At 56.3% G+C, this 13,944-nt stretch overlaps 1 protein-coding gene across 1 annotated transcript; it reads left to right on the forward strand.

Annotated features, from left to right (window-relative positions):
- Nucleotides 1-1,981: 1,981 nt before the first annotated feature.
- RASL10B (RAS like family 10 member B) lies at nt 1,982-13,829 on the forward strand. Its single transcript, XM_070390486.1, has 4 exons — nt 1,982-2,243; nt 5,275-5,638; nt 10,671-10,795; nt 11,375-13,829. The coding sequence occupies exons 2-4, from the start codon at nt 5,423-5,425 to the stop codon at nt 11,643-11,645; spliced, it is 612 nt and encodes a 203-aa protein (XP_070246587.1). The 5' UTR covers nt 1,982-2,243; nt 5,275-5,422; the 3' UTR covers nt 11,646-13,829.
- Nucleotides 13,830-13,944: the final 115 nt, after the last annotated feature.

Here is a 13,944-nt window from a genome sequence, read left to right on the forward strand (position 1 = left end):
GTAGACAAATTCTGAGATCCTTGGGCAGAGTAAGGATGAAATATTTTCAGAAATGGTGGGGGGACTGGTGGTGCCCTGGACGATTTAATCAAATTAAGAGTCTATTGGTTGACCCCATTGCAATCCCGTAGGGCCCGGAAACCTGATGTCACCAGAACAAAAGTGGCATTGGAGGAGGGGGTCCCTGCTCTTCTGGCCCCTGAATTTGCTTCTAGCTGCTGCCCTGACCCCTCTCAAAACCTTACCCCAGCACCTGGGAGCCATCCTAGCATAAACAGAAATACTTTCCCAGGGGGTTGTTCAGCCTCCTTTTTGGTGGCTGTGTCCGTAAAAACAAAAGAAAAACAAAAGGTCACACAGTGAGACTCCATGCCAGGCACTGCATTGTGGACTCTACACACCACAGGCTCATTTGTGCCTTGGGGACAACGCCACTTTATAAATAAGGCATAGAGTTCAGAGAGGTCAAGTAATTGGCCTTCAGTCTCAGAGTAAGTGGTAGGGCCAGGATCTAAATCTAGATCTGCTTGATCTGAAGCCCAGGCTTGTAACCACTGTGCTGTCTGTCTGGACGGAAGAGGGAAGGGCAGCAACAGGGAGGGTGCTCAGCCCTCAGGGAGGAAGAAAACGGTTCTTGGCGGAAGCTGGGGCCCACGTGAATACCAGAAAGTATAGAAAGTCACACAGTGGGAGATGTTGGGTCCGAGGGTAAAAACACTTGAGAGATTTCTCCCAGCTTCTTCCTCCTCCCTGCACCTGCATTGCTGACCAGGTTGCTGGCCTGCTACAAAACTGCTCCATGCACCCCAGTCAGACAGGTCTAGGTCCAAACTCCTTACCAGGCAACCAAGGCCTTTGTGACTTCACGTCAACCAGCCTCTCAGCCTCCTCTTGTATTTCCAGCCCCCTCTGTCTGGTTCCTGTACTGCCTTCTCAAAGCCCTGGAATCGCCCCCAGATTCTCTGATCTGAAGCCTTCCTTGTCCATGCCCTCCCCACCCTGGCACTCCAGTTCTACTTCTTTCAAGGCTCCTTCCTTGAATGTTGCCACTCTTCTCATTGCTTGGCCGGTTCCCTCTACCCTGCCCTCGGGACCTTGACTTTGCACACAGGGCACACACGAGCGCCTTGTGTCTGCCTCTGGTCTCAGGGTTAAACTGTGAGCATCAGCCAAGTTCCTCAGTGGCTGCCCTGCTACAGACTCCCAATCTTTGATTCCGCATTTTACACTTCAGTAAGAACAGTCCACTCAGCCTCTCTCGGCCTCAACTATCTCACCTGTAAAACGGAGGAAACAGAATCTACCTCGTAGTATTGGGAGGGTCAACTTGGAAGACACAGGCAAAGGTGGGAGCCCACGGTCTGGCACATAGTACCTGATCTTAATTGTTAGCTGCCTATGATCAATGACCCTGACCACGATTTCTTTAGAATAAATATACAGGCGATTCTGCCCTGGACGCGGGCAAACGCTGGCATCTCCTCGTCTGGAGAGGAGAGCGGAGCAGTCGTTTCAGGGCATGGAGGTCATGCATTGGCTGCGGATGAGCTTTGCTTCGCTGGCCTCTCCGCTGTTCTCTCACTGAGGCAGTGAAGGGTGAAAGTGACCACCCTTGGCGGTGACTATCCTGCGGGGTGGAAGAGAGAAGGCTCGACGTCCTCTAGCACGCGGTGGGCGCCCATCCAGAACAGAACAGGGAAGGGTTACAGGAGACCTAAACCTGAGGTGTGTGGTGGGGGTGGGACGGTGGGGTGGGGCGGGATATGGAGAGAAGCAAGAGAAAGCAAGAGTCTTTAGGGCTTCTCCAGTCCCCTTCTTCCGCCCCTCCAGGTTGGAGTTAAACACATCGCAGGGAGAGTCAGAAGGGGTGAAGGTCGAGGCTCGGGATGGAAGAATTGGTCCCGGGCCGCCCGGGTGCAGACGGCGGGCTCAGGGACCCAGCGGAAGGCCGGCCGGGCACGCCCCCCCCCCTGCTCCGCGCCCGCCGCCGCCTCTTCCTCCCGGCGCGAGCGGGCGGCGCGCTCCGGAGGGAGAGCGGGGCCGGAGGAGGTTTGCTACCCCCTCGGCGTCCAGCACCTGCCCCGCGCCGCTCCGCGCCCGCCCCGACTGGGCATCCGGGGCGCCCGCACCTTTCTCCCCCCGGGCCGGGGAGCCAGCCAGGGGGCAGCGCCGGAGCCCGGGGGGAGCGCGGCCCCGCCGGCCGGCCGGCCCGCCCGGGCTGGGGGCAGCTAGGACGGCCCCGGGTAAGCGGCGGGAGGCGGGCGGGCTGGGGCCGGGCTGGGTCGGTGGGGGTGTGGAGGGGGGCCGGCCGGGCCGATGGGGGCCAGGGACGCGGAGGGAGGAGGGGGCCGGCAGGCTGGCAGGGAAGCGGCGCGGGGCGGCCACGTGAGCGCTGGTGCGGGGGGTGGGGGGGTGCCTGCAAGGTGCTGGAGGCGGAGAGCCGGCAGGGCTCCGGCCTCCCCCCGCCCCTCTGCTCCTACCAATCAGGTCGTAGGGAACCCAGCATCCTCCGACGCCCCCACGCACCCACCCACCCACTCCCACATGAATGTGATGGGCACCAACAGCGGGCCGACGTGGTGCCTCGGTCCACGGGACTTGCAACCCCCCACCCCCAAGCCCTCAGCTTGGGGCTGGGACTCAGGTGTCCGGGCCCCCGGGAGGGGAACCAGAAGCAGGCTTTGGCCCCAGTGTCTATCCCTGGGCGCCGTCTGCAGACTCACTGCAGAGTACAGGCCTTGGGAAGGGAGGCTGAGGGGTGCCTGGGCCCTGCTTCTCTGGACAGTCCTCTTCCACCACCACCACCACCCCCCGCTGCTGGGGATGTTGGATTAATAAACACTCAGACCCAGGACCCCTGCCTGGGAAGCGGGAGGGGGCCCCGGTCATGTCTGAGTCAGGCACGGGACTACACTTGGGCCTGCTGGGCTCCAGGAGGCTGTCCCCAACCCAGGGGCCTGTCTCTGCACCCCGCTCCTTGGCTCCAGCACTGTTGTCCCGCTTTTATTCCCTAGCTCTTCCCCCAGAAAGGGTTGATTTCAGGGCAAGGGAGTATGTTGTCCAGGAGAATCTGCAGGTAGGGTACAGCCTAGAGACCTCTTAAGTTGCCACACCCAGGGGGAGGCCGGAAGTCTTCTTGCATCCTTTGCCCTCTCTTCTTCCCCTAAGATGCCCCCCTCCCCAGCGTGTGCTGGTTATGTAATTAACCCAGCTGAGGCTCTCTGCCAAGCTGACAGGGTCCAGGGATGCCTGAGGGGCCCAGGGCCCTGGAGGGGTTTAGGGGGAGGAGGGGCTGGGACTTCCCCACGTTGGGAGCTCACAGAAGTAGAGAAGCCCTTGTTGGGAAAAGGACACTGCATGGGGCAGGAAAAAGATGAGGGTCCTCGGCTTAACTGATAGCTCAATGGGCTACCTGGTCTTCACATTCCTGAATCTTTGTTTTCACCTTCAATAAAATGGGGGAGCACTGTACACACACACATATATGTGAGCAGCAGTGCACAGTGACCCACTGGGGATGGCTAGGAGGCCCCCCGGGATTGTGGAAAGCCTTTGATGAATGAAGGGTCCCTCGCCCCTGTGCAGGCACCGTGCACGCTCAACCTCACAACACCCTGTGAAGTTTCTTGCCCAAGATCACACTGTAGGTGAGGGGCAGAGCAGGGGATCCCAAGCTGGTGGGTCTCACCCCAAATCCTGCCCTTGGTTTACTCTGCTGTGTGCGCACATCCATGCCCAATGGATGGGGTCCTCTGAGCCAGGCCAGACTGAGGGACTGCTGCGCACGTGGGGAAAGGGCACGCCCCGACAGAGAAAGCGTGCGCGCGTGCTGGAGGCTGTGGCCCCTATCAGAGCCCAGCACACCTATCTGTCCCGGACCCATTTAGCAGATGGGAAGTCCCAGGCATATGTACCTGCTTCCCTGGTCACCATCCTCCACAGAAAGAGAAGGTACCTGGTTAAGAGATTTACCTGAATTATTTCAGAAGTAGGGGCTCATGACCCTACTTTATATGTGTGCAGAACATGGCTCAGATTGGACAGGCCATCTGCCCTCTGCCCTGCAGCTAGGAAACATCAGAGCTGAGATTTATTCCCACACTAAACTCACTGGAAACTGAGCAAGCAAGGAGCTACTGAAGCCAGGGCAAGGTTCAACCCCATAGCAGCCCTTTCCTGGGCACCTGCTGTGTGCCAGGCCGCCGAGCTCAAAGGTTGCCAGAGAATTAGACCCAGCCCTTGGCCTGTGGCCTTCGCCAACTAGAATCATTAAATTTGGAAGCTGGGAGTACTCCGACATTGTAGAAAGGAGTACATTGTAGAAAGTCTTTCCCAGCTGTGTGCCTTGGGCTCATCTCTTCCTCCCTCTGAGCCTTCTCTCCGAAGTGGGAATAACTACCACCTGGGAATATTGTTTTGGATAACACTGGAAAAGACCTGGATGCTGGGAAGGATTGAAGGCAAAAGGAGAAGGGGGTGGCAGAGGATGAGATGGTTAGACAGCATCACTGACTCAATGGACATGAATCTGAGTAAATTCCAGGAGATAGTATAGGACAGGGAAGCCTGGCGTGCTGCAGTCCATGGGGTTGCAGAGTTGGACATGACTTAGCCACTGAATAACAACAGCAAAGATAACCACATGGGCGTGCTGACCTAGAGTAACCGCTCAACAAGTGTCATGCTCCAGAGCCAAAGCCATCCTTTAGTCCAGGGGTTCTCAGCAGGGGTTGAAGGTGGCAGATGGCGGGGAACACACTTTGGGTCATCGTAGTCCCGAGAGGCTGCTGCTGGCAAGTACCTCCTGGCAGCCAGGCATATAAAATGTCCTGCTCAGTAAAGACTTCTCTCTCCCTGAAAATGGCAGGAGCACGTCCACTGAGACACACTGGCCCAGTCTCACCCCTGAGGACCAGGAGACTGCGAGGTGTCATCTTATCCTGGGCTCTGTGGGAAAGCTGGGGCTTGAAACAAAGCTAGTGCTCCTTCCACTCCCCTCTGCAGCCTTGCCTGGGGTTTGGGAGTCAGACCGGCCAAAAGTCAGGTCATAACACAAGTCAAGAAAGCCAATTCCCACTAATGGGATGGATAGCAGGAAGAATGGAGAAGGGAGGAAGGGGAGGTTCTGGATAGATGGGATAGGAGCTCTGGAAAAAGGAGGGTGGGACATCCCAAGTGGCAAGAACAACTCCAGCAGGCTCCCCAAGGTGGAAAAGTGCAGGAAGTCTGTCCAGGAGAAGCCAGCCCACCAAAGCCTGCCTCTCGTCCCCACAGGCCAGGTGGAGTCCGCAGAGGGCCCTGGGCAAGCAGGGGGCAGCGGTGATGGGTCCTGACGGTGGCTGAGCCCCCAGCCCCTGGAATATGCAGCCCGGGGGAGCCCCAGGCAGCGGCGAGGACGCGGTGGCGGAGCCGGGTGGGAGGCATGGTCTCCACCTACCGGGTGGCCGTGCTGGGGGCGCGAGGTGTGGGCAAGAGTGCCATCGTGCGCCAGTTCCTGTACAACGAGTTCAGCGAGGTCTGCGTGCCCACCACCGCCCGTCGCCTCTACCTGCCTGCTGTCGTCATGAACGGCCACGTGCACGACCTCCAGATCCTCGACTTCCCGCCCATCAGCGCCTTCCCGGTCAACACGCTGCAGGTAGGGGGGCATGGCGTGGGGCCAGGGCAGAGGAGGGGCTGGGCACTGACCCTGCTGCCAGCTTTGAGAGCTCCGCGCTGCACCACCTGCCACTTAAGAGCTTTGCTGGGTTCCCATTCATTTGTGCACCGGTTCATCCAACAGATATTTGAGGAATGTGGCTCAGGTGGTAAAGAATCCGCCCACAATGCAGGAGACCCAGGTTCGATCCCTGGGTTAGGAAGATCCCCTGGAGAAGTGAATGGCAACCCACTCCAGTTATTTTTGCCTGGAGAGTTCCATGGACGGAGGAGCCTTACAGGCTACAGTGGAGTCGCAGAGTCAGACACAACTGAGCGACTAACACTTTCACTTTCAATGTGTGCCTGGCCCTGTGGTGGGCACTGAGGTTGAATGGCGCTCAAAACAGAGAGCACCTTGCTCTCAAGGAACTCATAGTCTGGTGAGAAGACAAACAGGCAATTATATTGATGACTGTCATGACTGGAGGGAACACGGGGAACCAAGACAACCCTTATGGGGGCATCCATCCGACCAGGTGTGGCAGGGTGGGGGTCCTGGGAGGTGATGTCTCAACTGCATGGGATCTCGGCAGGTGAGGGGCAGTGGAGAGAAAGAGAGCACCAGATGCCTATTAATATTCTGGGCTCTGCCTCCCATGGCCTCAGACCCACATCATCTATAGAAGAAAAGGCTGGGGCTTGGGAAAGGTGTGTACTCAGAGGCCAGAGACCCCGACGAGGTCTCTTGCTCAAGGGCCTGTTCTCTTAAGTGATGCTCTGTCCCCTGAGCTCAGAACTGGCCCCCGGGCTAGCCTTTCCTGCTGGGGTTGGATTCAGATGCCCCCAGGACCCCGGCTCACAGGGTCCTGCCTGCAGACCTGGGTCCTCCTTCCCTCTCTCTAGGTCTGGCTTGAGAGGGGGTTGGGTTGGCTCACTGAAAAAGCCCCTGACCAGAATGCAGAGTTTCTCCAGGAAAGACAAACATAGAGGAGGCCCCGAAGGCAGGGGCTATAGCTTGGCCAGTTGTCACTATGCAAATACAGTAATTTCTCTGATGGGGCTGCTGGGGGCGGGAGGAGCGGGGCTCATACTTGGCATCGTGTCAGCAACTCCAGGCAGGAGGGCCTTGGTCCAACCTCGGGGACACCTATCTCTCCCAGGTCCAGGGGTGTCCGCACCAAAGACAAAAGCCTGGTCCACGCCTCACCCCTGGGGAACACTGTGGTCAGGGCAGTGGGTTCAAGGTCAGATGTTCTTGTTCTCCTCCAAAGGAGGCTAACAGTAGTCTGAGTGAAAGCTCAGCTTCCGCCCCAGTCCTGTAATTTCAATTTCAGAATTGGTAAGATGCAATTTAAAAGCCCAAACTTTATGTTTAAAAAAACAAAAAGCATACTCAGAAATCTCAGTCCCATTGCTGCCCTCCACCCTGATTCTGGCTCCACTCTCTAGAGCCACTCTCATTGGTTTTTTTAATTCATACTTCCAGTATTTCTTTATGCAAATAAGAAAACGTATTCTTATTCCACTCCCCTTCTTGCATTAAAAAAAAACTATCCTGCACCTTGTTTTTTTTTTTTTTTGGCTTGACATTATAACCTGGAGGTCTTTCCACATCTGTACTTAGAGATCTCTTCTTCATTCTTTTTTAAAAAAATTTTTTAAGTATTTATTTTCACTTGTCTTAGTGTTTTTAGCTGTACTTTTTCATGTTGTGTGTTGTTATTTTTTATTAATTTATTTTAATTGGAGGCTAATTACAATATTGTATTGGGTCTTCCCTGGTGGCTCAGAGGTTAAAGCGTCTGCCTGCAATGCAGGAGACCTGGGTGATCCCTGGGTTGGGAAGTTCCCCTGGAGAAGGAAATGGCACCCCACTCCAGTATTCTTGCCTGGAGAATCCCATGGACAGAGGAGTCTGGTGGGCTACAGTCCACGGGGTCGCAAAGAGTTGGGCACGACTGAGCGACGTTACTTACTTACTTATACTGTATTCCATTGGAGACATATATGTGGAATCCCCTCTTGCTGGACAGGTGGGTTGTTTCCAAATTTTGGCTTCAAAACAATGCCACAGTGAATAGGCTTGTAACAGTCATGTTGTACACGTGTGTGTTAGTTACTCAGTCATGTCCGACTCTTTGCAATGCTGGACTGTAGCCCGCCAGGGCCCTTGGTCCATGAAATTCTGCAGGCAAGAATACTGGAGTGGGTTGCCATTTCTTCTCCAGGGGATCTTCCCAACCCAAGGATCGAACCCAGGTCTCCTGCACTGCAGGCAGATTCTTTACTATCTGAGCCACCAAGGAAGCCCCCATGTTGTACATAGGAAGGTATACACGTGGAATCGATTTCTAGAAATGGCATTGCTAGGTCAAATAATAAATGCAATTGGAGTTAGAAAGGTGCCACATTCCCCTCCCCTTCTGTTGGGTTAGCCAAAGTTTGTCCATGTTTTCCCTTAAAATAAACAGATAACCCTAACCCTAAGGTGTTACGGAAAAAGCCAAACAAACTTTTTGGCCAACCTAATATAAAGGTGCATATTTTGTGCTCCTTTGAGAGACGTTACATGACCACTTGTTTCCCTAAAGCCACCAGAGAGTGTATTGTCAAACTTTTGTATTTTTGATAGTCTGAAAAATGAGCTAGGAGAGTCTCTGTGTACTTTTTATTTACATCTCTGATTATGAGCGAAGTTGAGCATCATCTCTTCATATGTTTAAGGGCCTTTGCTTTCCTTTATCTGAAAACTATCAGTGCCTTCACCCATCTTTCTGTTGGATCATTGGCCTTTTTCTTCCTGGTGGACCCTGAGTTTTGGACTCTCCAAGGATTTCTAAGACTTCACCCCTGGAGCACAAGAAAGGGACATGGTGCCAAGAAATGCTGAGACAGGATCCGCATGCCTCAAGGAACAAATAGTAGAAATCCCAGTGGCTACTGTCTGAACCCCAATGCCAGATGAGAACCAGCCTAGGAGGGCGGCGTTTCTAGGGCCTGAGCTTCAGCTGTTGCTTCTGTGGTCCCTCTCCTCCTATCAGAGAAGGGAGTGGAGGTTAGAGGGTATGTGCGACCCACCAAAGGAGTGAGCAGCAAATGCACGGCCGGCACCCAGGTGGCTCCCTCAGCTCCCATGTCCTTGGCACTGGACTCAGTTTCCATAGCTCCTTCCCTGTCTTGACACAGCCCCAAGATGGCCCTTTACCATCTGGAATGATGCACGGAGCTAGCTGGAAGGCAGGCTGAGCTTTCTTGCTTGCTCCCTTCAATCAGGGGTGAAGGGACAACCCAGTCAATCAGGAGGCTTCTTCCTCTGCCTCTTCGGACCCCCAGAGAGGAGTGGGTGGGAGGCAGCCTGGAAGGCCCCCTTGAGGAGGTAGCAGGTTGGGGGGAGCAGTGGGACTATCACCCTCGAAGGCTGGCAGCTGTTCCCTCTCCCCAGCAGAGAGCTGTTCCCTCTCTGGCTGTTTCCCCACCCCTCCCACTTCCCACTGATTACTACTCCTTGCAGTGGGATGGGGGAGGAATGGCAAACACGTGGGGTCCCAAGCCCCCAGAGGTCCCCATGTCCAGCGGACTACAGTCTATCCTGGCCTGAGAAGCTATTTCCTGGTTTCCTGTGGTTTCGGATTTGTCCTCGGCATCTTCTCCCCCCTGCACCAAAGTTAAAACTCAGCACAAACAAAAGATGCCACATCATCCCCCTGGAGGAATCCACTGCAGCAGCTTCTAAGCCTTTGAGTTGGAAAGCGCTTGTCTGGAGTCAGACTTAACTCTCCCCCACTGTCGCCCAATCGTCTCCCCTTTTCATCCTTCTCTGCAGTGTAGAGCCTGCTGCAGTCCTCCAAGCCTGGTCCCTACCCCAGTTCAGCTCATAAGCTGGTGCTGGAGACAAGCCTGCGCCTCCCTCTAGTCTTTTCCTGGGCTCTGGTCCCTAGAGAAAATCCTCATCCTCCTTGTCCTGGGAGGTCTCTGCCTCACCAAGCTTCCAGGAGCCCCTCCTTTCCACACATTGGCTGCCTTCTGCTGCCCTTGCAGTTCTCATCTGCTGGCAGGTTAATTGGCTAATTAATCTCTTAAGGAATCTTCCCTTTAGTGCACTCAGCCTTGCCAGGGGCCTGTTCAACTTGAGCTGCAGCCCTTTCCAGGAGAATTTGCCACTGGTGTTCAGGAAGTTCCATCTCCCTGGGGCCCTGGTCTAAATCAGCCCCCAGTAGGCATCCGGTCTCAACCTTTTTCACCTCAGGGCTGCTGCTTCTCAACCTTGAAGGCAGAGTGAAGCAAAGAGAAGGGGCACCTCAGGCAGCAATCTAAGAGCAGCGTTACAGGCAGGAATTGGGTCCAGGTGGGGTTCAGGACCAAGGAGAGTTCTCCAGCCTAGGCCGTGCCATCCAAGAGCCCTCTAAGAGCCTACAGGTGTGAGGCCCTGATGGGAAGGGGGAGGAGGTATGTAAAAATGAGGAAGGCTGGGTTCTGGTCCTCTCAGGAGCTCACAACAGAATGGGGGACTTGGGGATGGAGAAGATATAGAGCTATTGCTCTGACCAAGGTATCATGCAGCTGTTCTAAGAACATAGATGATGAAAAGAATAGTCCTTTACTTGCAGGAAGGGTTCTTGGAGGAGGAGGAGGCATCTGTGCTGAGGCCTGGGGAGACAGGATTTCAACAGGTCCAACTAGCTCAAGGCTGGGCTCTTAAAGGCATTTAATAAATGTAATCAAACAAAGGACTGGATGGATAGATTGGGGCACAAAATGGGACCAGACAGAACTCAGCTCCAGGCATGCATGGGACAGATGGTGGCCCTGGAAGTCAGACAGTGTGAGCTGACCTATCCTGGCTTGGAGGTGGGGAAGGTGTAGCACTGAGCACTTGGATTCTGCCCGGGGCCTGGCCTCCTGGAGACAGGTGAGTGTGGAAGGTTTAAGGTGCAGTGGCAGCTGAGAGTGCTGCATATCGCTGGAGGTGGCAGGGGGCACAGGGAGCCCTCATGGCTGCTCTGACCTTGCTGTGGTTGGGGGTGTTGCAGGAATGGGCAGACACCTGCTGCAGGGGACTCCGGAGTGTCCACGCCTACATCCTGGTCTACGACATCTGCTGCTTTGACAGCTTTGAGTACGTCAAGACCATCCGCCAGCAGATCCTAGAGACAAGGTGAGGGGCTGAGATACACCCCAATGCCACTTAAGTGGATGCCCCTGTGCCAGCCGCTTCCCGTGAAAAGGGTGCGGGGGGCAGGTCAAGTGCCTCTGGTTCTCACACACATAGTTAAACACACACTCAAGCCATTTTGCTGTCCCTGTTTCTATTAACCCCTTTTGGGACCCTTACCATGGGCTGGCTAGTCCAGTGCAGTAGTTAAGATCAGAGGCTCCGGGAAGGAGACTTCCAGGGCTGCATAACTAAGCCAGCCTCAGTTTCCTCGTCTGTACAATGGGGAGAACATTATCATTATAAATGCTCCGCAGCATGCTGGATGTAAGTTTCCCCACCAGGGATCGAACCCATGCCCCTGCATTGGGAGCGGGAGTCTTAACAACACTGGGCCACCAGGGAAGTCCCGCGGAGAACATAAATAACCTATCTTTTTTAAGCCAGTCATAGCGCTGCGCCTGGAACGGAGGGATGGTAGCAGTTAACAGGGATCAGGCACAGCCCACCCTACCTTAGGTCCGGGGGTTGTGAGACGAGAGATGGTGGGGTGCTGAGCGGGCTTCCCACCTCGCCCCGCAGGGTGATCGGCACCTCGGAGACGCCCATCATCATCGTGGGCAACAAGCGGGACCTGCAGCGCGGACGTGTGATCCCGCGCTGGAACGTGTCCCACCTGGTGCGCAAGACCTGGAAGTGCGGCTACGTGGAGTGCTCGGCCAAGTACAACTGGCACATCCTGCTGCTCTTCAGCGAGCTGCTCAAGAGCGTGGGCTGCGCGCGCTGCAAGCACGTGCACGCCGCCCTGCGCTTCCAGGGCGCGCTGCGCCGCAACCGCTGCGCCGTCATGTGATGCGGCTGGGCGCGGGGCGGGAGGACAACTCCGACGGCCCAGTGTGGGGCCTGAGACGCACCCGCAGCCACGCACCTCCCCCCGGTGGGGGGAGAGAGGCCGAGGGCGGCGAGAGGGTGTCTCCGTCAGCGCCCCGTCCCCACTCCCGCGCCTGTCCGCCCCGGGACGGCCGCTTCTAGTGCTGTAGTTCCTGCGGTTCCCGGCCCGGCCCCAGGGGCACCCCGCCCTCCGGGATCACGGTGCGCGCGGGACACGCAGGGTGGGGGTGGGGTGGTGCTGCCTTGGCCGGACCCCCCCCACCCCCTACACACACCCGTCTTCTCCAGAGAGTGTGTGTGGTGTCTTGTCATCGCTCCGCGTCGTCTTTCCCCGTGTCTGTCTGTCTGTCCGCCCACGCGTCTGTTGGTTCCCCACCCTCTCCACCTTCCAGCTTCGTTCACAGGGCTCTCATTTCGTCCATCCCCTTGTCGCGGATCCTGGCAGCTTCTTGGTGAGGCCAGCCTTCTGACCGTCAGCATCACCGGCACAGGGCAGAGAGATGCGGGTGGCCCACGGATCACAACTGGGGTCCGAGGGTTGAGGTCCTAAGGTCCGTCAGGGGGAGAAGGCTGAGCTCTCCCCCTTCCAGGGAGACCTCCCCGCCCAACAGCCCCCCCAGAGACACAACAACCTACCTTCCAGCCTTAACTCGATGGTCCGTCCCTGCCGGGTGCCCCTCACCCCCTTCCTGACCCTAAAGCCAGCTCACCCCCTGGGTTAAAAAAAATTTTTTTTTTTCTTCTTGACAGAATGTGGAGAGGGAATGCCCCAAATGATAGATTTATTTACATGATGCCAGCTTCAGCCCTGTATTCCCTTCTGGGTTGGGTGGTCTGCCAGATGGGGGGTGTTGGGGGAGGGGCTGGTGGTGGGCGGGGTGGGGGGGCAGTCAGTTTATTTCAGCGAAGATTCTTATTTCCCCATCTGACCCCAAGCTGACTGCCCCAGACCCTCCCTGCCTTGAATCTCAGACTACCCTGATTAATCTGGGAAGGGGCAGAGCCACAGAAAGAATTATGCACCCCCCTGCTCCCGTGCTTGGGGGCGATAATGCCGGCATTCCTACCCCCAGATGGCGGCCCTTGGGATCTGATGCCCCCTTGTCCCAACACCTGATGACACTACGCCCTGACCCAAAGCGCCCCGTTTTCTCCAGCTGCCTGGCCAGTTTCTACCTCTCGTCACCAGAGCTGATCACTGTCAGTTTTGTACCGACTTAGAAATAACAAAAGAAACGAAGACACTGGGAGTGGCCTGAGGAGATTACTGGGGGACTTGGAGGGCGGGAGAAATGGTGTGAGCTCCCCTGCCTCCAGGCCAAGGTCTTGAGGCTGAGCCCTCAGCCCTGCTCTGGTGGGAAGATAATGAGGTCCCTTGTTAGGAAAGAGACAGAACAAGCTAGCTCCGAGGTAGCCAAGCTGTGGCATACAGACCAGGACACCAGGTAGCCCAGGGTGGTGATGGAGAGGAGTCTGGGGACGGGGTCATGGGTGGCTAACTTATCATCCAGATCCAGTGTGAGAGGGAAGCTTTGATTCTTCCTTCCACTTCCCCAGGTGATGCCCTCTCCGCTCTCTGGGGCTAACGCAGCTCCACCGTGACTGCCCTGACTTTGGGCGGTCCAGTATCAGGGTTCCGGTCCCTGCTGTGCTGCGTGACTTTGGGCAAGTGACCTTCCCTCTCTGAGCCTCCCTCTGAAGCAGAGGAGGTGGCTCCCCTCCCCCACACCTTGGAGTGGCTGGGAGGGTAAAGAAGAGGGGCTGCCCCCTTTCTCCCCTACATCCTTGCCCTCTGACTCACCAGGGGCATGGGTGAGGGAGGGCAGCATCTCACCTGCCCTGCTGCCGTTACCCCCACTCCGGGGCACCTAAAGTGAGGGTGAGGGACCCAGGCCTCTGGCTGGCCCCCATTGGAGCAGTTGGAATGTATCACCTGGCCGCCCCCCCTTACCCACCCTCCCACTACACCCTAGATCTTTGATTTTTATTCCTTCTGCTCCCATTCTGAGTCGCTGTCCTCCTCCCTGCCCCCTCCCTCCCCAGGGTTTCCCACCACAGGGTCTGGAAGAGTGTGTGACGCCCATTGCGCTGTGATCGGAAGTCAGATTAAAAATCAGGGAGTGTTTTCCCTCGTTTCTGTACCAAAGTGTTGGCTCAGTTCCTGCTGTGGGGACGAAGGGGCTCCCTACGGGTCTGCCTTCTGAGCTCCAGGTGATGAGGTGGCCTCAGTCCTAAAGCCCGAGTCAACCAGGAGAACAAAG

This window comes from Bos mutus, chromosome 19 (assembly GCF_027580195.1).
Source record: "Bos mutus isolate GX-2022 chromosome 19, NWIPB_WYAK_1.1, whole genome shotgun sequence".
Classification (NCBI taxonomy): Eukaryota; Metazoa; Chordata; class Mammalia; order Artiodactyla; family Bovidae; genus Bos; species Bos mutus.